This window comes from Oncorhynchus kisutch, linkage group LG16 (assembly GCF_002021735.2).
Source record: "Oncorhynchus kisutch isolate 150728-3 linkage group LG16, Okis_V2, whole genome shotgun sequence".
Classification (NCBI taxonomy): Eukaryota; Metazoa; Chordata; class Actinopteri; order Salmoniformes; family Salmonidae; genus Oncorhynchus; species Oncorhynchus kisutch.
In genome coordinates, this window is record NC_034189.2 from 37911178 (window position 1) to 37937552 (window position 26375).

General features: G+C 45.8%; 1 protein-coding gene across 1 annotated transcript; it reads left to right on the plus strand.

The window, feature by feature from the left end:
• Nucleotides 1–8297: 8297 nt before the first annotated feature.
• LOC109906675 (trafficking protein particle complex subunit 10) lies at nt 8298–25793 on the plus strand. The gene is made up of 23 exons (XM_020504504.2): nt 8298–8505; nt 9970–10051; nt 10209–10344; nt 11961–12157; nt 12450–12645; nt 12748–12859; nt 13219–13466; nt 13847–13993; nt 17412–17526; nt 17892–17968; nt 18304–18395; nt 18668–18808; nt 19752–19864; nt 20097–20653; nt 20883–21024; nt 21150–21308; nt 21635–21864; nt 22101–22201; nt 22485–22611; nt 22688–22858; nt 23051–23231; nt 23311–23505; nt 23736–25793. The coding sequence occupies exons 1-23, from the start codon at nt 8445–8447 to the stop codon at nt 23978–23980; spliced, it is 3825 nt and encodes a 1274-aa protein (XP_020360093.1). The 5' UTR covers nt 8298–8444; the 3' UTR covers nt 23981–25793.
• Nucleotides 25794–26375: the final 582 nt, after the last annotated feature.

A 26375-nucleotide genomic window follows, 5' to 3' on the forward strand; every position in this document is an offset into this window, starting at 1 on the left:
ACTTTGTGTGCACACTCCGGATGTTTGATGGATATAACAGCATGTGTGTCATAAAAACAAATGTTACTTCCAAAGAGAGTACGTCTGTTCATACTCAAGGTTTTATATTGAGCACTTGTCTGTTACCGTGATGATTGGTTGTCAGAAATAATTTAAGACTAAAAGTATGTACCTGTCATTCACTTTGCATGGGAGGGTTATACACAGTACGAGCCTGAACTAGTAAGGTTTTTTGGTGACCACAGAGCACACGGTCACCTAGTGTTAAATACGAGGTTTACATGTTGAGGATTTTGTTATGGGTGACAAATGCACGTATGTTCAACAATTCATTTGATTATAATTTTCACTTATTTGCATATGACAGATTTCTGTCAAAAAGCAATCAATCAATCATTCAAACAGGGTCTCACAGTCCATTCTCCAAATAGACTACATTTGAAGGAAACAAAAATATCAAGACATTAGAATATGTGGGTGAGCTATCTGATCTGCAGTATCTGAAGACAAGACCTTGGTTGTACTGCTTTTTCTGACCTCCAGCAGAGCGTTTGGCACCACTCAGTGGGCCGTAGGGAACTTGGCGAGGGAGGTGGTGTTCAGGTATGTGGATCACGCGTCCTTCAGCCATGCTTGCTTTAATGCAGGACGACTTGGGGTTCGATTCAATCCATATCGCTGAAGTTCAGCACTATAGCGCGATTGAAATGTAAAGGTAATTTTCGATTGAGCCGACATATGTGGTGTTCACCGTGAATGCAGTCTCCGCTAACGTGAACACAGAGTTTTTTTGTTCTGTATCCAGGGCACATATAGTTAGTGGCTGTGCCCTGATAGGCTCCCTGCTAAGTTAGCCACGGTCAGTGTCACCCCTGGGTGGTGTCAGTGTTGCTGGGGAGCAGAGCAGGAGCTGGGTTCAGTAGAGTGAACAGAGCTAGCATATCCAACACCGATGGAGCTGCTAGTCCATGATCAGCCACAGCTGGACAGAAGCCCCAGGGAGGAGTTGGGCTCTGGCAGGGGCATGTGAGAGATGCCTTCCAGGGGACTGTCCCCTAGGTGGTGACTGTCCCCAGTGGTGTTGGCCTCAGAGTCTGTGGGCACCAGGTGGGGTTTGGGCACCAGGTGATAGCATGACACCGGGTAGGACTTGCTAGACATTCTGTGTGAGCCTGGGGGGAAAGCAGCAGAAGATCCATGCCTAAATAGTGTTTTCTGATTAGCTCAGACAGTTCATCTAGACATAGTTCTAACATTAAAATGTCTGCCTAGATCTAGTGTGCCACAGAGGATAATGTTTAACAATGGTCTAAGTAAACCATATAATGAATATGTACGTGTGTGAATTGTTGTGTATGTTTTCCAAACCCATCCCACTGGTCACCAACGTCAGTTGAACATCTAGTTTTGATTTACATTTGGATGAGTTGTCCACTAACGTGAATTCAACTTGAAATCCACAAGAAATGTCACCATGTTAATGGATTTAGGTTAAAAGTTGGGTGAAAAAAAAGACGAAATTCCCTTTTTGCAAATTCAATCAGTTTTCCACGTTGATTCAACGTCATCACAATTTCTTTGTTGAAATGACAAGGAAACGACATTGATTCAACCAGTTTTTGCCAAGCGGGATTGTCTAGCTACAGTACAATGAACTCCATTAATGGTCGAACTGAATATTTATTTGAGTTATTGGACGTACCCGCGGTGGAAGGACTGCCATTTCCCTCCCTCTCCTTCGACACATCCATAGCAGCACAAGGCTTCATTCTAGACATTAAATTGCAACTTGAAAAGGTCCAATGCAGCCACTTTTATCTGAATATCAAATCACTTCTGGGTAACAAATAAGTACCTAACTGTGATTGTTTTTCACCATTTTAATTGAAAACAAAATAAAAATAGTTTCTAAGCAAAGGGCAATTTCTCAAGCAAGAATTTTGCTTGGAGTGTCGGATTGGAAAAATTACCATTTGCAGTAACTGGCTGGGGGGGGGGGCAGCCTAAATAAAACTGTCCCAACACCTTACCACTGCTATACCTGGCTACATAAGTGGAGCCTTGTCTGACAGCGAAACAGTTCAGTCAGCCTCATTTACTGCCTTTTACAAAAACATAGCTGATATGGCTGACTTGCTTAAACAAATGTAGTTTCTACTGACAATTGAGATGTACAAACTATGGCATAAAGGGACGACAAGCGGATAAGAGGCAATCCGTAATTTGGATTAAGACATTTATGAGCGAGCTAGGATGGACGTAGTCAATGTAACTTATTGTTCAGCACTTTTAAAATGTACAGCGACAGAATTCAAAACATGGGTCGCTTGTACAGTGTTCTCCTTGTACACCAGGTCAGAACCGTAGGATAAATAAAGGGGGCACATAAGCAGACAATGAAAGCTCTTCCAATATTCAATTATTTAATTTCTTTAAAAACAGGTTATAGGCTACATGTGCACCACAAAGTCAGAACAGTAGGTGCAATTAAGAGGGGAAAATAGACCAAAATATTAGGGTGAGGCACATGGGCTACTAACAACTTACCACACAACATACACTTACTATTACTTTCTTAGCAGTATACATTTCTCCCTGGCATATTACATCATTTATGCAGCAGCATACAATACATTTTTGGACTCACCTTGTTGTGCTGTGCTCACTTGAACAGGAAGGTGGTGCCGTTGTCCTTCTTGGGCAAATTTTGTCATTAACTATGTCATCAAAGTCTGGCATTCTCTGGATTTATGGTGCATTCAAGACAACTGGGAACTCGGGGGAAAAAAAACTCTTGAATCATGATGAAGTCAGCGATCTTCAGGTTGCTCTAGAAAGAGGCCCGAGTTCCCGACTTACAATTCCGAGTTGGATGACCTTTCAAAAGGTATTTTCCCAGTTGGAGCTAGTTTTTTCCTGATTTCCCAGTTGTCTTGAACTCACTGAGGTCAGATCTCCAAGTTCTGAGTTGACAGTCGTTTTGAGCATGGCAGAAATCATGCTGGATTGACAACATTGCCAATGTTGAATGTCTATCATTTTAAGCTTGGAAAAGAGAACCTTAAACCGAGAATTGGGACCACACACCCACTCCACTGAATAGCAGGCTAGTGATTGCTTTGCAATGCTTGCAGTTAGCTACTGATTTCCTTCCAAACCACTCATTGTTGAATTTGCGATTTCCAACTTGTTGTGTAATGTTTATGTCTAATGGCCGATGAGCACCGATACGTTTTATCTATAATTTCTCTTCATTATTTCTCTTCAAATGACAAGGATTAAAAAGGATTTGCCAGTAGATTGTCGACTTGATTCATGAGGACAGCTAACTAAGATTTTGAAAGTATGACGTTGACATGATCAGTCCAATCAAAGCTACTGTAGATTTGACGTCATTTTATCTTCGGCCAATGACCTTGAGCCTTCTTGGATGGGCACCTCTAACGTGGCAGCACCGAAGGGGCATGCATTTTCAAGCTCTACCCATAGATTTGGCAGCGACGTAGTGTCCCCATGAGTAACAGAACACTGAGCCAATCACGGCGCAACTAGAGAACATTACCAACCCCTACGCTCCGTATTTTCTGCTGGCTGCCCCACCACCACAGAAAGCACTGAGCTAGGCTGAAACACCTGCATTTTGGAGCTGCCTTAAGAAAGCAAAAACAAGACCATGTTTGTATGGAGGCTTTAATAACTCAATGTTTAAAAAAATGTTTAACATTTTTACAAACTGATATGTGACACGTATTAATGTGAAAATATTATGCAAAAGAGGCAACCCCACCCAAAAAATATGACTTTACTTTTTTTGCAAAAAATATGAGAGCCCCACCTGCCCTAAATGACGGGTCGCCACTGATTGGCAGAGAGGTTTGGAACGCTATTGTCAAACAGCTCTTACACTAAACGGGCATTATTATAATTGAATGTGTTTGAGGGAGACTGCCAGCCTTGCTTACATATTCTGTGTCCATTTCCTCCACCCTTCATTTCCAGACCTTGACCACATCTAGTTCTTTGGAGAAGTCGGCCTCATTCTCTCGCTGCTCTTGGCTGACAACTTGCACTTGATGTGCAAAAATTACGCATTTAAAAACCTTTGCACAAGCAGATATGCAACAGTCATTTAATGATATCACAATAGTATTTTCAGTCAAGGAAACTTAGAAATAAATCCTTTGCACCAATCACACTTAAGCTCACAACTTCCAAGAATAACTTCTTACTAAGAATGGCAAATGTGCTCTGGAGAGCAGCTGGCAGACGGGATTGGGCCAGCCAGAGATGGCACCGGGAGGTAACCAGCTGTGCCATTGCCAGTCTGTTGGCGCGGGCCACATCCCTCTGGAGCAGGGAAAGCTGGCGAGACACCTTCATCGGTTCCAGAAAGAGCTCCTCTGCGCCCTCCCGCAGCCGGGGCAACAGAGTCTGCAGGTAGGCCTGCAACAGCATGGCCGCGTTGGTAAGGCAGCCAAGAGAGCAGAGGGACCCATATGTGGCTTTCAAGTCCAGATCAATGACTCTGGAGGGTCCCGGCTTCAGTCGCGGGTTCCCCCCTATAATCTCCCGGCCCCGGGAGTTCCAGGGCAGCTATCACGGTGTCCATGGTCGGGTACTCCCAGAGGCCGAGTGACTCTGCCCCCGCAACATAACTCCATGGTCCAGTCTCTGCTGTGAGTCGGAAGCGCCCCCTGACAGAGGCCCAGCTCTCCTGCAAGGCCTCACGGAACTCAGCAGAGATGGGGACAGATGGAGTCAACACTATCCACCAGTTTGATATCCAGTGCAGAGGCTCTCGAGCCGCTGGGGGAGATGAAGCCACGCTGCCGGCTTCGGATGGCCTGTCAGCCTGGTAGCCCAGCTCATGGTGGTGAACAGTGTCAGCATCGTCCCGCAGGAACAGCCGATCACTGGCCAACAGGGAACAGCTGTCATCGTCATTGAAGCTATCAACCTCCTGACGCAGGGCATGTGCCCTCCACTCAAGGTGGTCCAAGCGGTCCGACTCCTGTCCTAGCCTCGTTATTGTAACTTAATTTTTTACTATTTATTTTATTTTTTACTTTAGTTTAGTTAGTAAATATTTTCTTAACTCTATTTCTTGAACTGCATTGTTGGTTAAGGGCTTGTAAGTAAAGTGACAAATAACATTTGATTTGATTTTGATTTGAAAAAGCTCTGGGCTCTTCTGAAGGCCAGACTTCTGAACTCTGAGAGAAAAGCCACAGAGCAGGGTGTGAGCAGGTTATACAATGTGTTAAGTGTTTTGCTAGCTATGAAGTAGAGCTTAAACGTGTAGACATCGTTGAGGATACAGCCAAGTTGTCATGCTGTCATAATCACCCATTTCTCTTTTGACTGACTAGGCTATCATACAGGAGATGCATCAAAATAAAGAACTTGGCTGGGGTGTGTGGAGCCAGAGACAACAGTGAGGTTAAACTGTAGAACCCAGTTCCCATATTTGAGTATAAAAATATATATTTTTCAAACAAAACTACTCTACATTTTATCTCTAGGACCCTCAGGATGACATATTAGAGCGAGATTACTGAATGTAAGTACATTATTTACCTTCAGAGGTGAATGTATCAAACCAGTTGCCGTGATGAAAGTGTTTTGTTGTTGTGCACAATCCCCAACAATAATATGGTATTTTTTGTTGTAATAGCTACTGTAAATTGGACACTGCAGTTTAATTAACACATTCTTTGCTCACTTCAAGGCAAACAATACCGAGCCAATCAGGAAGACTCTCGTTGCTCCGGATGACCAGGTCCTTTCACACTCTGAGGCTGACGTGAGGAAAAACTCTCAAAAGAGTGAGTGAATACTCACAAAGCCGTCAGTCCAAACCCAGATGGCATCCCTGGCTGCATCCTCAGAATGTGTGCTGACCAGCTGGCTGGTGTCTTCTCTGACATCTTCAAACTGTCCCTGTCCCAAGCCGTAATCCCCATCTACTTCAAGGAGACCACAATCACCCCAGTGCCCAACAAAAACAAGGTGACATGCCCAAATGACTATCACCCCGTCACACTCATCTTGGTCATCGTGAAGTGCTTCGAGATATTGATCATGGCTCACATCAAGGCTAGCATACCAGGCACACTGGACCCACTCCAATTTGACTGTTCATTGATTACAGTTCAGAATTGAACGCTATTGTTCCCTCCAAGCTGGACACCACCCTCTGCAACTAGATCCTGGAATTCCTGACGAGCAAACCACAGCCTGTGAGGATTGGCAACAACACCTCTTCCACAATGACTCTTAACACAGGTGCCCCCCCAGGGGTGTGTCCTCCGTCCTCTGCTGTACTCCCTGTTCACCCACGACTGCATGGCTTTGCATGACACCAACTCCATCATCAAGTTCTGACCACACAACGGTTATAGCCCTGATAACCAACAATGATGAATCAGACTATAGGGAGGAGATAAGTGAACTGGCATTGTGGTGCCGGGACAACAACCTCTCCCTCAACATCAGCAAAATAAAGGAGTTGATTGTTGACTTCAGGAAGCAGAGGGAACATGCCCTGATCCACATCAATGGGACTGCAGTAGAAAGATGCAGTTTTAAGTTCCTCGGCGTCCACATCACAGAGGACATGACATGGACCATCAACATTACCACTCTTGTCAAGAGGGCGCAACAGTCTACTTCCTATGTTTGCTGAAGAAATTCAGCATGCCACCCCAGGTCCCCTCCAAATACTATCGCTGCACCATCGAGAATGTCCGACCACGACTGCAAGGCCCTCCAGCGGGTGGTCAAGATGGCCCAGTACATCACTGAGGCTGTGCTGCCAGTCATCCAGGACATACTGAATATTCTGTATATTGAGGAAGTCCAGCAGCATCATCAAGGACCCCACACACAAGATGTTCACTCCCTTACCATCGGGCAGACGGTATCGGAACATGAGGTCTGATACCAAAAAGCTTAGAGAAAGTTTCTATCTACAATCCATCAAACTGCTTAAAACTTGAACTGGACTGACCACCTGCACTGACTCTCTGCACCGTAGCACACACAAACACACACACACACACACACACACACACACACACACACACACACACACACACACACACACACACACACACACACACACACACACACACACACACACACACACACACACACACACTGCTACAAGACTCTTATTATTATTGCTAAATACTGCACAGTTTAAACACTTGCCCCCCAATCCCACCTTCTACAAAACACGTGTAAATACTGGACAGCTTCTACCCAAGATTCTACCCCCAAGTAACAACATTGCTAAATACATTGACCAAAAATAGAAACGCAACATACAAAAGTGTTGGCCCCATGTTTCATGAGCTGAAATAAAAGATCCCAGAAATGTTCCATACGCACAAATGTGTTTACATCCCTCTTAGTGCAGTTTTTCCACAGATGTCTCAAGTTTTGAGGGGGCATGCAATTGTCATGCTGACTGCAGGAATGTCCACCAGAGCTGTTGCCAGATAATTTAATATTAATTTCTCTACCATAGGCCACCTACATATCCAGGCTGTATCACAACCGGCTGTGATTGGGAGTCCCACAGTGCAGCGTGCAATTGGCCCAGCATCGTCTGGGTTTGGCCGGTGTAGACCGTCATTGTAAATAAGAATTTGTTTTTAACTGATTTGCCGAGTTAAATAAATGTTAAATACATTTTTTTTTAACATTGTCGTTTTAGAGAATTTGGCAGTACGTTCAACTGCAAACTACGTGTATGGCGTTGTGTGGATGAGTGGTTTGCTGACATTGTGAACAGAGTGCCCTATGGTGGCGGTGGGATTATTGTATGGGCAAGCCACGAACAATGAACACAATTGCATTTTATCGATGGCTATTTGAATGCCCATAGTGAGGCCCATTTCTTTGGGGGTATTTGTGACCAACATATGCATTTCTATATTCCCAGTCATGTGAAATCCATAGATTAAGGCATAATGAATTTGTTTCAATTGACTGATTTCCTTATGAACTGTAACTCAGTAAAATCGTAGAAATTGTTGCATGTTGTGTTATATTTTTGTTCAGTATAGTAAGCCAAATAACTACTCAGAATATCTGCATTGACCGCTTTTGCACAAACTCGTTCTGACTATGCACACATACTTATATTGACACTCCAACACACACACACACACACACACACACACACACACACACACACACAATAGTTATGGTGCTTTTAAGACAACTGGGAACTCGGGAAGAAAAACGAGGTCATATCATGAAGTCATGAACGCGGCATTATTCTCGTTGACTTTGTGCCGGATGTCGTCAGGGACATACAGGAAATGAAAAAGGAAAAAGGCCCAAATTCGATACAAACAGAAATGTACAGGTCTGATAACAACGCTAGTGATATTGTTCACTTTCAAATGGAGGACTAATGTTGACTCTCGGAATCCATGGAGACCCATGAAGAAACGCCAATAATCTACACAATGGAAAACAAGCCGATTGTGACATGTTAGTTAACCTTTGAGTTGTCTCGTTAACGTTAGCTAGCTAGCAATGTTAGCCTACAGTATACCTCAGTGGTTGCTGTGCCGTGTGAATCTGAGTGACACCTCAACCAATGCAGTGGCCGCTGCAGATAACCTATGTTGTCTAACCGGCATGCTAGCCAGCTACCGTATACAGTTTTTAAAGATTGTTTCAGAAGTCCAACATTGACAATTTTGAAAAGGGCATAGCTTGCTAGCTTGGCTACAGTTAGTAGCTAACTAGCCAATAAAATAGCCTATTCCTTATGCAGCATTTCGGCATCCCCTCACTTTCTTATTTTACAAAGTCGGCTCGTGATTTTTTAGCTAGTTAGTTAACAAGCTACTAATCAAACGAGGCCTGTATAAGAAGAGCTACAAGTAGTACACTGCGCTGGCTGTTCAAGTTTGAGCAGAGGACTGTCAATGTATCAATGACAAGTTCAAATCAAATTTTATTGGTCACATAGCAGATGTTAATGCGAGTGCTTCTAGTCCCGTCCATGCAGTAATATCTAACAATTTCACAACAACTACCTTTTACACACAAGTGTAAAGGAATTAATAAGAATATGTACATATAAATATATGGATGAGCGATGGCCGAACGGCATAGACAAGATGGTGTAGAGTACAGTATATACATATGAGATGAGTAATGTAGGGGATGTAAACATTATATAAAGTGGCATTGTTTAAAGTGACTAGTGATACATTTATTACATCCTATTTTTAATTATTAAAGTGGCTAGAGATTTGAGTCAGTATGTTGGCAGCAGCCACTCAATGTTAGTGATGGCTGTTTAACAGTCTGATGGCCTTGAGCTAGAAGCTGTTTTTCAGTCTCTCGGTCCCAGCTTTGATGCACCTGTACTGACCTCACCTTCTGGATGATAGCGTGGTGAACAGGCAGTGGCTCGGGTGGTTGTTGTCCTTGATGATCTTTTTGACCTTCTTGTGACATCGGGTGGTGTAGGTGTCCTGGAGGGCAGGTAGTTTGCCCCCGGTGATGCGTTGTGCAGACCTCACTACCCTCTGGAGAGCCTTACTGTTGTGGGCGGAGCAGTTGCCGTACCAGGCGGTGATGCAGCCCGACAGGATGCTCTTGATTGTGCATCTGTAAAATTTTGTGAGTGTTTTCGGTGACAAGTCAAATTTATTCAGCCTCCTGAGGTTGAAGAGGCAACCTAGACAATACCCTGACAGGACGTACTTTCGAGAACATATTTTCTAGCTAGCTAGTATAGTTCGCTATGATGTAGCCTAAGGTGTGCAGTGAGACCTAGCTAGATGGCTAGCTAATAAAATGTAATGAAACAAAAGAGTCACAGATCTTGTTGATCCCTGAAAATGGAATAAGATGCTGGTTGGAAGCAGAGTACCTGTCTGCTTTCCCTTTCTCTCTCTCTCTCTCTTCACTACTCTGTCTCTCAACCCCGACACACAGGTGCTGGCGACCAGAGCCTGTTCACTTCCCTCTACACCTCTCTGGCACAGCAGTTACCCAAGGAGCCCATGGAGTGGAGGAGGTGAGCTATTGGGATGTTTGCACTTCGCTATCAGATGTGTGTGTGCAGGCATGCGCAACTGTGTGATTACCGCAAAGTTGTGTGTGTACGTGTTTGAGTGTGTGGCTGACTGTTTTAAGTTCCTTTGTTTTCAATGCCAATGTCTCCTCATCTGAAGGTCCTACGGACGCGCACCAAAGATGATTCACCTCGAGGCCAACTTTGTTCAGTTCAAAGAGGAGCTGCTTCCTAAGGATGGAAATAGAGCCTTGCTCACCTTCCCCTTCCTGCACATATACTGGACAGACTGTTGTGTGAGTAGTCAGCTAGTCACTATTTGATTTAGTAAGAACATATTGGACAGACCGGCATTGTTGGTGTCATAACATTCAACACCTTATTATGATTCACAAGAGCTCCAATAGCGGTTTGTGTGTTCGTCTTATACGGGTGTATTAACGCTGTTTTTATTTCTAAATCTCAACATGTAAAGTACGCCTCCCATTCGCCATTCGGATGCATAGGCTGTAGCCTGTCTACCATTGACTATCAGCCCGTCACCCACCACTTTGCAATGTGAGCTTGAGGCAGTATAATTGTTTGAAACCTGTCCGTTTTTACTTTACTTCAAATAATGAGGCGTGTCTTACCTTGCTTCAAAGTAGCCTTGGGAAAATCCATCCATAGAAACGTGGAGGCAATTATTTTACATGGACTTTGTCATGCTGTTAACCAACGTTTCTCTCCTGTTCTAATGGTTTTCGTATCACCTTTCTGTCATTGTCCATAAGCCAATGGCACAATCCTAGTCATGTAGCAAGCCATCAATAGTAGTTGCTATTAGATTCCCCCTCTTTCTAAGTTTCTGACAGAGATTTTCATCTCTGTCACGTATGGAACATTAGGTACGCTGTTTTGAACTGTGTTTTCCACTAATTGCATTTTGGCAAATGTTTGAAAATGATGTTTTATTGGCTCCTCCATTACAGGAGTTGCATGTTCAATAATAGGCTATAGCCTTTTGACTGTAAGATGATAGGCTTGCTATTGTTGCATGTTTCCGTTAAGCTCTTAATGAAAAATGGCCAGTCCTTATATGCATGCATCGTATCAGAGAGGAAGAGGCAAAGCGAGAGGTTTCACTCTAGCCATAATCTGTCCAAAGTAAGTCCAATTAGTTTCTATGGGCTTATTTTGGGCCTAAGCTTGTCAAATCAAATCAAATCAAATTTATTTATATAGCCCTTCGTACATCAGCTGATATCTCAAAGTGCTGTACAGAAATGTGAGCTTGCCTAAGCTTGTCGCCTGCCTTCCCGCCTTGGGATGACTCACATTGTTAGGGCGGGAACATAAGCATCTCGTCATTATATACAGATCTGATAGAATTTTTGGGGGGCACGTCATTTTACTGTTTGGAAAATGTTTTACAGTTTGTTGACCGCTTAATGAGGGTCAGTTTGCATCCCTAGCATGGAATTTACAAGGTGTCGAAAGCGTTCCACATGCTGGCCCATGTTGACTCTAATGCTTCCCACAGTTGTGTCAAGTTGGCTGGATATCCTTTGGGTGGTGGACCATTCTTGATACACACAGGATATTGTTGAGCCAGCAGTGTTGCTGTTCTTGACACAAACCGGTGCGCCTGGCATCTACTACCATACCCTGTTCAAAGGCACTTAAATCTATTGTCTTGCCCATTCACCCTCTGAATGGCACACAATCCATGTCTCAATTGTCTCGAGGCTTAAAAATCCTTCTTTAACCTGTCTCCTCCCCTTCATCTGCACTGATTGAAGTGGATTTAAGAAGTGACATCAATAGGGAATCATAGCTTTCACCTGGTCAGTCTGTCATGGAAGGAGCAGGTGTTTTTAATGGTTTGTACACTCTGTGTGTGTGTGTGTGTGTGTGTGTGTGTGTGTCTCAGGACACAGAGATGTACAAGGTGTCGGTGAAGGATGGCATGCTGCGGTGGCAGAGCACCCTGCGGCTGCACGGCTCGGTGGACTGGCTCATCGTGGTGGTGGAGAGCGAAGCCAAGAAGAAGAACAAGACCAACATCCTGCCGCGCACCTCCATCGTAGACAAGATCCGCAACGACTTCTGCAACAAGCAGAGCGACAGGTCGGCAACATCACCGCTCTTATGTCTTGTTAGAACAGAATCCGAGCTATTTTGTCTACCAAGGGACCCTCCTCCTGGAGATCTACTGGGGGGGCATGCTGTCTTCTGATCCATTTCTGTTGTGTAACACACCAGATTCATCTTATCAAGGACCTGAGCAACTCATTTAGTAGAATCAGATGTGTTTAGATGAGGGATGGCGCAAAAGCCTGCAGGAGTGTGGCTCTCCAGGAGGACTTTTCTCTCTAACACAACCTCCCCCCACTCTCTCTCTCCCCTCAATATGGTTCAGGTGTGTGGTTCTGTCTGACCCTCTGAAGGAGTCGTCTCGGTCCCAGGATTCGTGGAACTCCTTCCTGACCAAGCTGCGCACCTTGCTGCTCATGTCCTTCACCAAGAACCTGGGTCGCTTCGAGGATGACATGCGCACGCTCCGCGAGAAACGCACCGAGCCCGGCTGGAGCTTCTGTGACTACTTCATGGTGCAGGTGGGTCCCTACCCACCGCCTGTCAATCATCCATGCTCTACTGCAGGGGAAGCAGTTGTAACCGATTTAACCAATGGGGGGGTGTGTGTGTGTGTTGTGCAGGAGGAGTTGGCCTTTGTGTTTGAGATGCTGCAGCAGTTTGAGGATGCTCTGGTCCAGTATGACGAGCTGGACGCTCTCTTCACTCAGTATGTCCTCAATTTTGGGGCTGGAGGTAGAGTGGCATTGTTTACTACCCTTACCATGGCTCTACAGTGCGACCATTTTTACATGCATATCCGCTTAAATATTTAGCTGTGTGATCTGGAATGTTTATTTAGCAGCACCAGTGTGCTAAGAAAAATGAAGTATTCCAGCTTTATTACCCCCCCCAAAATATGTAATTGTGCTTCAAACTGTATTCATGTACGCCTACGTTTTTCAACTTAGGTGCTCCTTGTAAAAAGGTCAGCGTAGAGCCCCGCCTACCTTTACTATAGGCCTATTTGTGTGTATGTTTACTGTACTACTCAGGGCAAAATCTTATTCTTGTGTCCATGTCTGTTGTGTCTCTTTCTATGTTGTGTCTTTCAGACGGGGCCAACTGGCTGGGCTCGTTCTGTGCCACGGTGAAGCGCTGGAGCGGGCTGCTCCTGCGGCGGCCCATCGACATGGAGAAGCGCGAGCTGATCCAGCGCGGTGAGGCCAGCCTGCTGGACCTGCGCAGCTACCTCTTCTCCCGCCAGTGCACCCTGCTCATCTTCCTCCAGAGGCCCTGGGAGGTCACCCAACGAGCCCTGGAGCTGCTGCACAATTGTGTCCAGGAGCTGCGCCTGCTCGAGGTATAGTGCGTTTTTGAGTACTGTATTGCAGTCCGACTTGGCCAAACTGCTGACATACGAATCACCTTCGGTCCCAAATTACTACTCATTATGTGATGAAGATGAACTATTCTGCAGTGCACCTCATCTTGCTCAAACTGATCCCCTCGAACACTCTGATTCTGGCCATGCACATTCCATTGTTTCCCCTACCATTGTGTAACTCTGTTGCCTCCTGCCAAAAAGAGTTTGGTTGGAAACATTCATTTTGGTGTCATACATTGGCTTTGGTTTGTGCTTGAGCGGTGTGTTTGTGTGTGTGGGGTGCAGATGGAGAAGGTTTGTGGATTCAAAAAAGTATGTAAAATGTAAATCTAGAGATGCTCATCCTGTGTGTGTAGGTGTCTGTGGTCCAGGGGGCGTTGGACTGCTGGGTGTTCCTCAGCTGTCTGGAAGTGCTGCATAGGATCGAGGGCTGCTGCGACCGCGCCCAGCTAGAGGCCAACTGTTCCCACACTGTCGGCCTGTGGACCTACGCCACAGAGAAGGTACCCTACCTACCTACCTACATATACAGTGCATTCAGGAAAGTATTCAGACCCCTTGACTTTTTCCACATTTTGTTATGGCACAGCCTTATTTTAAAATTGATTACATTTATTAAATAAAATGTTTTCATAAATCTACATAATAACAATGCAAAAACAAGTTTTTAGACATTTTCACACTAGCCTGTGTAAGGGCTATTTGACCATGAAGGAGAGCGATGGAGTGCTGCATCAGATGACCTGGCCTTCACAATCAGTTGGACCGCAGAGTGAAGGAAAAGCAGCCAACAAGTGCTCAGCATATGTCGGAACTCCTTCAAGACTGTTGAAAAGCATTCCAGTTGAAGCTGGTTGAGAGAATGCCAAGCGTGTGCAAAGCTGTTTTGAGGTCTTGACTATAATTTTACAATGTAGAAAATAGTAAAAATAAAGAAAAACCCTTGAATGAGTAGGTGTGTCCAAACTTTTGACTGGTATTGTAAGTATTCAGATCCTTTACTCAGTACTTTGTTGAACACCTTTGGCAGTGATTACCCTCTTGGGTATGACGCTATAAGATTTGCACACCTGTATTTGGGAAGTTTCTCACGTTCTTCTTTGCAGATCCTCTCAAGGTCTGTCAGGTTGGAGGGGAGCGTCGCTGCACAGCTATTTTCAGGTCTTTCCGGAGATGTTCGATCGGGTTTAAGTCCGGGCTCTGGCTGGGCCACTCCCGGACATTGAGACTTGTCCCGAAGCCACTCATGCGTTTTCCTGTTGGAAGGTGTCCCTTCGCCCTTGTCTGAGGTCCTGAGTGCTCTGGAGCAGGTTTTCATCGAGGATCTCTCTGTTCTTTGCTCCGTTCATCTTTCCCTCTATCCTGACTAGTCTCCCAGTCCCTACTGCTGAAAGACATCCCCACAGAATGACCATTGGCATTCAGGCCAAATAGTTAAATCTTGTTTTCATCAGACCAGAGAATCTGTTTTCTTATTGTCTTGAGAGTCTTTAAAGTGCCTTTTTTCAAACTCCAAGTGGGCTGTCATGTGCCTTTTACTGAGGAGTTGCTTCTGTCTGACCATTCTACCAGAAATACCTGATTGGTGGAGTCCTGCAGAGAAGGTTGTCCTTCTGGAAGATTCTCCCATCTCCACAGAAGAACGTCTCAGTTTGGCTGGGCGACCAGCTCTATGAAAAGTCTTGGTGGTTCCAAACTTCTTCCATTTAAGAATGATGGAGGCCACAGTGTGCTTTTTTTGGAACCCTTCCCCAGATCTATGCCTTGACACAATCCTGTCTCGGAGCTCTACTGACAATTCCTTCGACCTCTTTGCTCTGACATGCACTCTCAGCTGTGGGACCTTATATAGATAGGTGTGTGCCTTTCCAAATGATGTCCAATTAATTGAATTTACCACAGATGGACTCCAATCAAGTTGTAGAAACATCTCCTAGGATGATCAATGGAAACAGGATGCACTTGGGCTCCTGAGTGGCGCAGCGGTCTAAGGCACTGCATCTCAGTGCTAGAGGCGTCACTATAGACCCTGGTTTGATTCTGGGCTGTATCACAACCGGACGTGATTGGGAGTCCCATAGGGCGGTGCACAATTGGCCCAGCGTCGTTAGGGTTTGGCCTGGGCTAAGCCGTCATTGTAAATAAGAATTTGTTCTTAGCTGACTTGCCTAGTTAAATCAAGGTTAAATAAAAAATAAATACATTTAGAGATTCATAGCAAAGGGTCTGAATACATACAGTTGAAGTCGGAAGTTTACATAGACTTAGGGTGGCGTTGTTAAAACTCGTTTTTCAACCACTCCACAAATATCTGGTTAACCAACTATGGTTTTGGCAAGTCGGTTAGGACATCTACTTTGTGCATGACACAAGTAATTTTCCCAACAATTGTTTACAGACAGATTATTTCACTTATAATTCACTGTATCACAATTCCAGTGGGTCAGAAGTTGACATACACTAAGTTGACCGTGCCTTTAAACAGCTTGGAAAATTCAATAAAATGATGTCATGGCTTGAGAAGCTTATTGGCATAATTTGAGTCAATTGGAGGTGTACCTGTGGATGTATTTCAAGGCCTACATTCAAACTCAGTGCCCCTCTGCTTGACATCATGGGAAAATCAAAAGAAATCAGCCAAGACCTCAGAAAACAAATTGTAGACCTCCGCAAGTCTGGTTCATCCTTGGGAGCAATTTCCAAACGCCTGAAGGTACCACGTTCATCTGTACAAACAATAGTACGCAAGGATAAACACCATGGGACCACGCAGCCATCGTACTGCTCAGGAAGGAGATGTGTTCTGTCTCCTAGAGATTAACGTACTTTGGTGCGAAAAGTGCAAATCAATCCCAGAACAACAGCAAAGGACCTTGTGAAGATACTGGAGGAAACGGGTACAAAAGTATCTATATCCACAGTAAAACAAGTCCTATATTGACATAACCTGAAAGGGTGCTCAGCAAGGAAGAAGCCACTGCTCCAAAACCACCCCAAAAAAGCCAGGCTACGGTTTGCAACTGCACATGGGGACAAAGATTGTACTTTTTGGAGAAATGTACTCTGGTCTGATGAAACAAAAATCGAACTGTTTGGTCATAATGACCATCGTTATGTTTGGAGGAAGGTGGGGGGGACATCTCAAGATATCAGTCAGAAGTTAAAGCTTGGTCGCAAATGGACAATGACCCCAAGCATACTTCCAAATTTGTGGCAAAAGGGCTTAAGGACAACAAAGTCAAGGTATTGGAGTGGCGATCACAAAGCCCTGACCTCAATCCTATAGAGAATTTGTGGGCAGAACTGAAAAAGTGTGTGCAAGAAAGGAGGCCTACAAACCTGACTCAGTTACACCAGCTCTGTCAGGAGGAATGGGCTAAAATTCACCCAACTTATTGTGAGAAGCTTGTGGAAGGCTATCCAAAACATTTGACCCAAGTTAAACAATTTTAAGGCAATGCTACCAAATACTAATTGAGTGTATGTAAACTTCTGACCCATGTGATGAAATAAATAAAAGCTGAAATAAATCATTCCCTCTACTATTATTCTGACATTTCATATTCTTAAAATAAAGTGGTGATCCTAACTGACCTATGACAGGGAATTTTTACTAGGATTAAATGTCAGGAATTGTGAAAAACTGAGTTTAAATGTATTTGGCTAAGGTGTATGTAAACTTCCGACATCAACTGTATCTAAATGAGATATTTCTGTTTTTTATTTTTAATGAATTTGCAATAATTTCTAAAAGCTGTTTTCGCTTTGTCATTATGGAGTATTATGTGTTGGTTTATTGGGGGTTTTACGTGGTCAAGAAACTCTGATAACACACTTTCTGGTGATCGTCGTACGATTCCATTTCCAGCTTGTCATTGTGGCCCTATGTATGTTGTGATGCGTGTGTTGTTGTGTTCCCAGCTAAAGTCTCTGGGCTACCTGTGTGGCCTGGTGGCTGAGAAGGGCCCCACCTCCGAGGACCTAAACCGCACCGTAGACCTTCTGGCTGGCCTGGGGGAAGAGAGACCAGAGACGGGTATTACACACACACACACACACACACACACACGCACACACACAAATATATGCCCTAGGCTTTAGCTCAGCAGGCTAACACAGGTGTGCTGGAGACTCAGTTGGTTCACAATAGGCCCTTAGTTATAAAGTAGTAGTACCTGAGCATTGCATTAGAATGGATAATGTTGGATGGTGTCATTTGATAATGGTTGAGCTGTGTTGTATGCCATGTCAAAACCGCTTTGCCCTCTGTTGTACAGATGACTCTGAGGTTGAAGTGGGTTACTTTTACTGTTAACGCAAACACATCATTGTGAGGACTTAGTAAAAAGCTGAAATGGTCTTTAGAGAGAGTCTAAGTGTCTCCTGTGTTCTCTCTTACAGTCAACAGCCTGCAGAGCCCTTACAAAAAACTCAATGAGGCCTTATCGTCTGTGGAGGCATTTGAAAAACACTATCTGGTAAGTGCCATGTTGATTAGGTGGATAATGGTGTAGCCAGTTACAGTAGTCCTTGTTTAGAGCTTTGATTATGCTTCATAATGTTATGTGTGTGTGTGGGACACTTCCTAGACAGAGTGCCTCTGTTTATAGTTTTGGTATCTAGTTCATTGGGCCCCATTGCCCTCCGGGCCTGCTCTCTTTAGGCACTGGGGCAGAAAGCCATCACAGAGCTAAACATTCTTATTTAGTGAATGTCATCTTTGTCCTCTGATGATCCTTATCCCCCTCCCTATCTCTCTCTCTCCCCCTCTATTGCACTCTCTTACCCTTTCTCCCTCCCTCCCTTTTTTCAGGAGCTGTCTCATGCTGCAATGGAGATGTACAGAGCCATAGGCAGGATGCGCTCATCCCGGCTCATTGGAAAGAGTCTAGCTGAGTTTTACATGTAAGCCTTTCTCTCTATCTTTTTGTTGTGTTCTCTCTGCCCTCTGCCTCCCACTCTCCATCTCTGAATGGTGTTTCCAGTGAGGGAATCATTTAGATTAATGTGGTATAATGTGTAAGTTTTCAAACGATGAAGGTTGCTGGAAAAATGATTAGCCCCAGTCAGCTAAATGTGCTAATGACTAATGAATGAAAGATTATAGGGTTGCTCTAATTGATTGATCCTAAATGAATAAAAACTGTGTTAACTGTGTGTGTGGTTTGTGTGCGTAGGAAGAAAGGTGACCCGGAGAGAGCAGAGGGCTTCCTTGATGACTCTCTGAGGTCCTACGTGGCAGAGGGGTGGAGCCTGCAGGTGACTCATACCAGGAAGCAGATGGCCGAGTGTCAGAAGCTCTTGCAGCAGACTGAGGAGTATCCTTCAAAAATGCTGCGTTCAAAACAACTGGGAACTCTGGGGGGGGGGAACAAGCTCCGACTGGGGAAAAATCGTTTTGAATAGTCATATAACTCAGAATTCCAACTCGGAAACTCGAGCCTCTTTCAGGCCTCTTTCTAGAGCTCTGACTTGAAGATCACTGACCTCATGATTTGACAAAGAGTTTACACACTGACCACCTCACTACAGGGTCGTATTCATTATAGCACACTGTTGCAAAACAAAACAAGTGTTTGCCATTGGACAAGTTCAGGTAGTCCCTGTCTGTTTCCTTCTGTTTTTTTCTGTTCTGTGCCTTGTGTATATGACCCAATGTCAATCAGTCTCAGTGGACGTGTTCGACATTGCAACCAATTTTAAAGGCTAATCGAGACTGACTACGAATCACCTTGCATCATAAATAACTACTCAATGTTATTTTGTAGGTCAGTCAGCCACAATTTACCCATAATACATCACGGTTTAGATGCTCTCAACACGGACAATGTCTTCATTGGTGTACATTCAATAGGGCCAACCGTAGCTACGTTTTTTCAACGGAAAACAAAAACGTGGGACTCCTATTGGAAAGATGGTACCTCCCTGGTTCATACCTTTTCAGAGCATTATTTATTCTAACCCTTCCCCCATTTTGTGTCTACTGAACACAACCCAGCCTTCTGTGCTGTCACTTGTTTGAGAGGTCATCTGTTAAATGAGTGGGTGGACTAAAGATTTCCATCATGGGTAGCTAGATGAATAATGACCACAAAGGAAGGTTGGCTACTATTTTACTCCTATCCAATCCGCATGCTCGGTAGGGAATCCTTTCTGAAGGCTTTCTCTCTCTCTCCTTTCACTCTCCCATTGCATTGAAATAGTCCAGATACAGACACCTGGCTATCTTCTAGTTCAGGTTTCCTTGACTCACTGTGCCAGCTACCTGCAGACCAGTGCCTTGCTGGCGGGCGACGCCAACCTGACAGAGGAGGAGAGGAAGCACTTCTACCAGGTGATCCTTACCTTCGCCAGCCAGGCCCCGGCACCCACAGGTGAACACACACACACCACGTACACTCGAGACATGGCAGGAACAGTCAGTTGTTTGTTCTCATTGATGCAGGAAGAAAGTTGAAAGTTGCACAATGAAAAATTCAAGGATCCTTGTCTGGTTGTCTCAACTTCTGAGAGACTTTCCAACTAAACTGGTCAAACATGTAAACAGTGGCTAGCTTTTCGCCACTTCCCTCTCTCATCCCCCTCTTCCTCCTCTCGTCTCTCCAGACCAGACTGTGGCTCTGAGCATGGCGGCATTCGCCCAGCTGCGCCAGATGCAGTTCAGCCCGCCTGGCGCCGTGGTGCACGTGGGTGCCGCCCTGCAGCTGGAGCTGCGCGTGCGCTGCCTGATGCCTGTGGCCGTGCAGGTGGAGCAGCTGGCTGCCACTCTCCACTTCAGCCTGGAGCAGGGCGGGGCGAGGGGCCGGGCGGGCGGCACCCAGAGGAGGACAGGCCAGGGACCACAAGGCCAGGGGGACGGGGTGGTCCTGTTCCCCCAGGGAAGCCCCCTAGCTGGGGCCGGGATGGGCGCTTCACTACCCCCCGCACTGGAGCTTTATGAAATGCAGGACCGCAGCCCGTCGGACAGCTCGCTCAACTCCACGGGGGTGGTGTGTAAGAACATGCACCTGCTGCTGCGGCGCCACGACAGCTCAGCCTCCCTAGACACGCCCACCGCCGGGGCCCTCCCGGCAGCGGTGGCCGTGGACGACGGGGCCCAGATGCTGAGGGCACGCGACATAACGCTACAGCCCGGCGACAACAGCATCTTGTTCACGGCCCCTGTACGTTTTCTTTTTTTTCAGCCTCCTATAATATCAACAGTCATGTCTCGAGTCCAAGTCCACCCCATGGATCATTTTCAATTTGTCTAAAGAAATCTCTAATCTCCTTGCATCCTCTCCATTAAAGCAGAATGGGGAACGCTGTCAGTTAGAGGTCAAGTGTCACTTTATCACTCCTTGTCGGTCTCTCTTTTGATCTCTCTCCACTCTCTCGCCCTTTTCTCTCTAGACTGGAGAGCCGGGCTCGTACACGTTACGTCAGCTGTGCGGGAGTGTGGGGAGAGTCCAGTTTGTCCAGTCTCACATCTACCCTGTGGTGCAGTACGAGGTCTACTCCCAGGAGCCACAGCTCACCATCGAGCCCCTCTCAGGTCCGTCTGTCTGGCCCTCTGTCCCCCTCTTTTGCCATAAACAATGGATGCTAATCGCTGCCTGTTGGACTGGGTCATCCTTGTATTTTTACATTTGTGACTGTGTATCTGTGTTTGCCCTCCAGACAACCTGTTGGCAGGCATTCCCCAGAAGGTGAAGTTCACCATAGCAACAGGCCACTACAGTGTGAAGAAGGGTGACGCGCTGCAGCTTAGCAATACAGACTCCATGCCCATCCTCCACTCTAGCTGCTGCTCTGCTACCATCCTGTCCAGCACGGGAGGTCAGTCTTCCTTCCACCCACTCTGGGTCAAGGGTCAGAGAGGTTAAAGGGATAGTTCATCCAGATGAACAAATTTGCCTCGTTACATTGAAAGTAGTCTATAGACGGGGAGAGACTGCAATCCACACCTTTTGTTTAACTAGCAACTGCTTCCAATCACTAATATTAGCCCAGGCAGGGCTGGGGGTTACCATGGAGATCAATGACCCTCGGTCCTTAGGGGGAGACGCAGTCAGCATGGAACGCTAAAGGTCTTTCCCTACTTATGCTGTTGCTAACTATTTTCTGTTCTCGCTCTCTCGCACCCTCTCTCCATCTCTTTGCAGAGCTCGTGGGGGAGCGTGCTCTTTCTGTTCAGTCATCGGAGAAGGTGACCAGCATTTCCCTGCCCCCAACCCCTCCCTACCACACCCTGGAGTTCCAGCTGGAGGTGCTGTGCCACATCCCCCCCACGCCCTTCAAGCCCGACATCGAGCGTCTCACCAATGGCGAGGTTCGCCACCGGCCCAAGAACCACAGTCAGGCAGACAGTGGCATGATCCATATCGACCAGAAGGTTAGAAGACCGTTTGTCCTCCTAACCTATAGAACCCCAGGACCACCTTTATGTCATATATTTGGGTCATGTTCATTAGGCTCCCAACAGAAGACAACAGACTGAAACATAGGGACTACCTGGATTTGTCCAATGAGTATTCCGCCTCAAAATGTTTGAAAGTGTTTTGTTACGCTGTGCCCTAATGAACATGACCATGCCTAACAGCCCTGTGTGTTCTCTTTCTCTCTCCATAGGTCTCCATCGACTGTCCTTGGTCCATCTACTCCACGCTCATATCCCTCACCTTCTATGTTCCTTTCAAAGCCAAGCACTCAATACTCTCTGCTGGGAAAAGGTAGGACACACACACTCCATCTGCTTTTACTGTATGGGGAAACATTTTTGTCACGCACAGTCACAGATGTGTGCAAAAAAATACAGCATGATTTAATTTGAACCTTTTTAAAATGTATTTACTGAGTGATGCACCCAATGCAAATTCCAATTGCAGTATTTGAAACCTGCGTTGGGTAATATATATTATATATTATATTATATTCATTGACGTGTCTGCTCAGTCATTTAGTAAGGAATCTATGGTGACGTTGAGAATCTGACTCCTCTGACTGGTCACACAGGAAGTATATACAGGTGTGTCTCCAGAACGTGTCCGACACAAACTTCCACCTGGCGGACCCGGTCCTCACAGAGCGCCAGCCCACAATCCCGGTGGAGCTGCTCTCATTCAATGCTAAAACACAACAGGTGAGTAACTGACCGTGCACACACTTCATCACTCACTCGCTCACTCACTCATCTGTTCGGATCCTCTTTTCCTCAGACGGTGTGCAGTCAGCAGTCAGTGTTCTGCCTGTGGGAGATGCGTTGGGTCAAACACCTCCCGCTGTGCCTGCAGTGTGCATTCTCCGCCAGCTTCGCGCCCGTCTCCGCCTCTGACGCACACACAGCCTTCAAACCCTACCGCTACGAGTTCCAGCTGGACCGGGTCTCTGTGCGTATACTCAAGACCCAGCTCTGGGTCCCCATCATTAGGCACCACATGAAAGAGAAACACATCTTTTTTTGTTTTCCATTGCAAAACGAATGAACACAACCCTGTTCTCATCACAAACAAACGCCGTTCTGGTTCTCGAACATCGCTCAATGTTGCTAACCGTGGACTCTGCTAAACCCTCCTCCCCAGACCCTTTACAGCTTGAAGGCCGAGATCTTGCCGTCGTCTGGAGACCAGCACTGTCGCACCGGCGCCCTCTGTGGCCTCGAGGTATCCATCACACGGCAGGCAGAGCCCAGCGAGACTGAAGGGGAGGAGGAGGAGTCTACAGAAATAGAGGGCCTGAGGACCACCAAGCTCATGTATGAAGGTAGGACACGGGAAGGTGTGTGTGTGTGTCCGTCCATGTCCGTTATTTACCTACCTACCCTGGTGTGTGTTGTCTGCAGTGGTGGACAACAGCAGTAACTGGGCGGTGTGTGGCAAGAGCTCGGGGGTGGTGTCCATGCCCGTGGCTGCCAGCGCCACACACAGGGTTCAGATGGAGGTCATGCCCCTGTTCGCTGGGCACCTGCCCTTCCCCGACATCAAAGTGTTCAAGTACCTGCCCCACAGTGCCGTCCCAGCCATTCAGCCGGACACAGGTATGTAACCCACAGCTACAAAACGATACTTAAGCTCAGTCCGTAGCCATGTCTCCCATTACTTAACAAAATGGTGGTCTATATTTTGTGCCGTCTTTGTCAACCTCTTATACGCTGTTTATATTATTTGCTTACAAGCGTTATTACAGCATGTGTTGTACTCTCTCTCTCACACACACTCGGTCACATGCACTCGCGCTCGTCTCCCTCTCTCTCTCGCCGCTCAACAGACAGCTGCTTAGAGAACGACACCATGTCCCTGCTGGACAAAGGTCTGGACGACCAGGGCGACACGGCCAGCATCCGTAGCCGGGGCAGCATCCACTCGGTGGGCAGTGGGGAGCAGCAGAGGGGTCTGCCCATGCCCCGGCTGGAGCCCTTCAGTCCAGGACAGGTGTTCTATTGGAGCCAGGGGCGGCAGGTGCTGGTGCTGCCTGTTACTGACGACCACGTGATGGAGGTTAATGTCACATGACCCCTGTGGGCCGCTGCCCCCGCCCCCCGCTGTGCCCCCACCACGCTTGGACCTCTGTGGTTTGGTTCCTGGCTGTGGTTCTGGAACCGGGACGTGGCATGGCGGCAGGGAACTGACAGGACTCATTGCTCTCCTCTCAGGACTCATTGCTGGGCGACCACTGGCCCTGCTCCTGTTCTGGCCTGAGTTCCATCTGCTCTATTTTTAACTTGTCAATCTTTTTCAGTATTCACTGAATTCTCATATGAAAATACCCCTCTCTCCCCCCACTGTCAGAGAAGAGGGTTTGGTGTACCTGTAATACTAGCTCTCTTATTGGTTCTTGCTCGGTTCTTGCTTATTGGTTCTTACCCCCCCACGCACCTGTGACTGGCTTGCTGGTTCCACTGATCGTCAACACAACCTTCTGTATGAGGCACACATGGACACACTGTGTTTGGACAGGGGTGCTTCGGTTTGTGGTTGTTTGTATTGGTTGGTGTGTGTCTCTGTCTATGCATGACATGGTAAGTTGTGATAGATGAAGGGAAAGAGCGGGGCCAGTTAATTTGTGTGTGTGTGAGCAATATCATCTTCATATTTCCTCCTCACTCACTTTCAGCCCCTTGCCCCCCAAACCCTGCTGAATCCTCTATCCTTTGCTGTAGTCATAGCGCCACCCTGGCCACTGTACAAACTGTTGAATATGTACATATTATTCCAGAGGAATCACTGTACTGACTGACTGTGTGCAAAGGCTGCACCAAAAACAAATTGTATCAAAGGAATAGGTTAGAGGTAAAATAAACTATTTTTGTTTTCGAGCAGGTGCGAGACGCACTTAATCTGAGTACTAACGAACACATGCTTTTGGCTCTGGAAGAGGACCTATTTTTGCCTTGTTTTTTGTTGTTCAGGTTTTAAGGTTCACTGAAATTCACTTATTCAAGTATTGGTGAAATCAGAACAATGGGATGAAATTGAACTTGGTTGTTTTCAGTGACTTTTTTTTCTGAAAGTGACCATCTGTTTTGAAGTGTTACCATCATGTGTTCTGTATGACTTTGTGGTTTACTTGAATGCTGAGCAGGTAAATTCTATGTTTAGTAAATGTGGTGTCTGACCTTTTTTTTTCTTTTTTTTCCTCAGACATTCGCTGTTGCTACGGTAACTGTGTCAGGGAGAGCACTTTCTTATCATAGCACAATTCTTTTAACAAAAACAACAATTTAGAAGGAGGGGAAATTCGCTTGTATAAATGCGATTGACGTTCGTTTATTGACCTATTTTTGTACTGTGTCGCCGGTCAAGTTCTGTTTGTTGCTCTGTGTCTGTCGGTGTGGTTGGTTGGTATCTACTGGAGGCCGATGAGGGCTTTGGGCCTGAGGCCTTAGCACACCCCCTCAGCTATACTCCTGTCCTGTATTCCTCGACCTCTGGGCTTGTATCTAGCATAATCCCACAAACAGAAAGTAGTGCTCACTGCCAGGACGAAAGGCAGAAGGATTGTTCCCTCTATCCATCTTAATGAAAGAGAACCCCCTCCCACTCAGAATCCACATACAGAACGTACTTGCCCGATCCTACAGCAACATAACATGGGTCTGTCTTTGACACATGGGCCTGTCTTTCCATGTGTCCTCGGTGTGTACGAGGGTGTCTAACTGGTCAGGAAAACTGATATATGAAGACTATGATATATCAGTGCTCGTCTATGTACTCATCTTATTTTATGCCCAGCTGTATTTATTGTCTTTTTTATATATTATTTAACGGCAAATAGCTGGAAGGGATGGAATCAGTCACTCACAAAAATAAATAATGCCATTGGGAATTGTCTGGTGATCTTTTTTTTTCTTTTCTTCAAGTCATTGGTCTCTGAAATAAGATTAAAATAATTGTATGTAAATGATTCCATAGAAGTTCAGCACCACTGATTGTTTTCAGATTAATTATTTAAACTAATCATATGTATGCATTATACAGTTGAAATGAAATATACCTATGTTTTAATGTGACTGTGTTCTGGTGCTCAGTAAAGGATTTGTGCGAAGAGAAACTGGACGGTTTTTGGGGTGGCTCAAATTAAACACCTTCAAGGCCTGATTTGGCTACTATAAGCCTGTATGGTATCAACTAACTTGATCCTCAATGTGTTTCCTCACTACTAAGTCGCATGCAATTTTGTTACACTCATAGCTTTTGTATATGAAGGGTGAGAAGTCCAAGTCTGAGGAACAGAGACCGCAGGAGGGGGGCAGAGCAGGTCAGAGGGGGCAAGCCATGGAGGAACTTGTTGGTGCACATGAGGCTCTTAGGTGATGGGAATCTGACAGGGATCCAATGTAAGGTTGGGACACAAGTATGTCTTACATTTGCAGTAGCCTATATATATATATATATATATATATATATA

Excerpts from the sequence above, each read along its gene's own strand:
- LOC109906675 (XM_020504504.2), top strand. The coding sequence starts at position 8,445 with ATGGAGACCCATGAAGAAACGCCAATAATCTACACAATGGAAAACAAG. Across the intron at positions 10,052-10,208 it reads GAGCCCATGGAGTGGAGGAG|GTCCTACGGACGCGCACCAA; the intron begins GTGAGCTATTGG and ends CCTCATCTGAAG. Across the intron at positions 22,202-22,484 it reads ATACTCTCTGCTGGGAAAAG|GAAGTATATACAGGTGTGTC; the intron begins GTAGGACACACA and ends CTGGTCACACAG.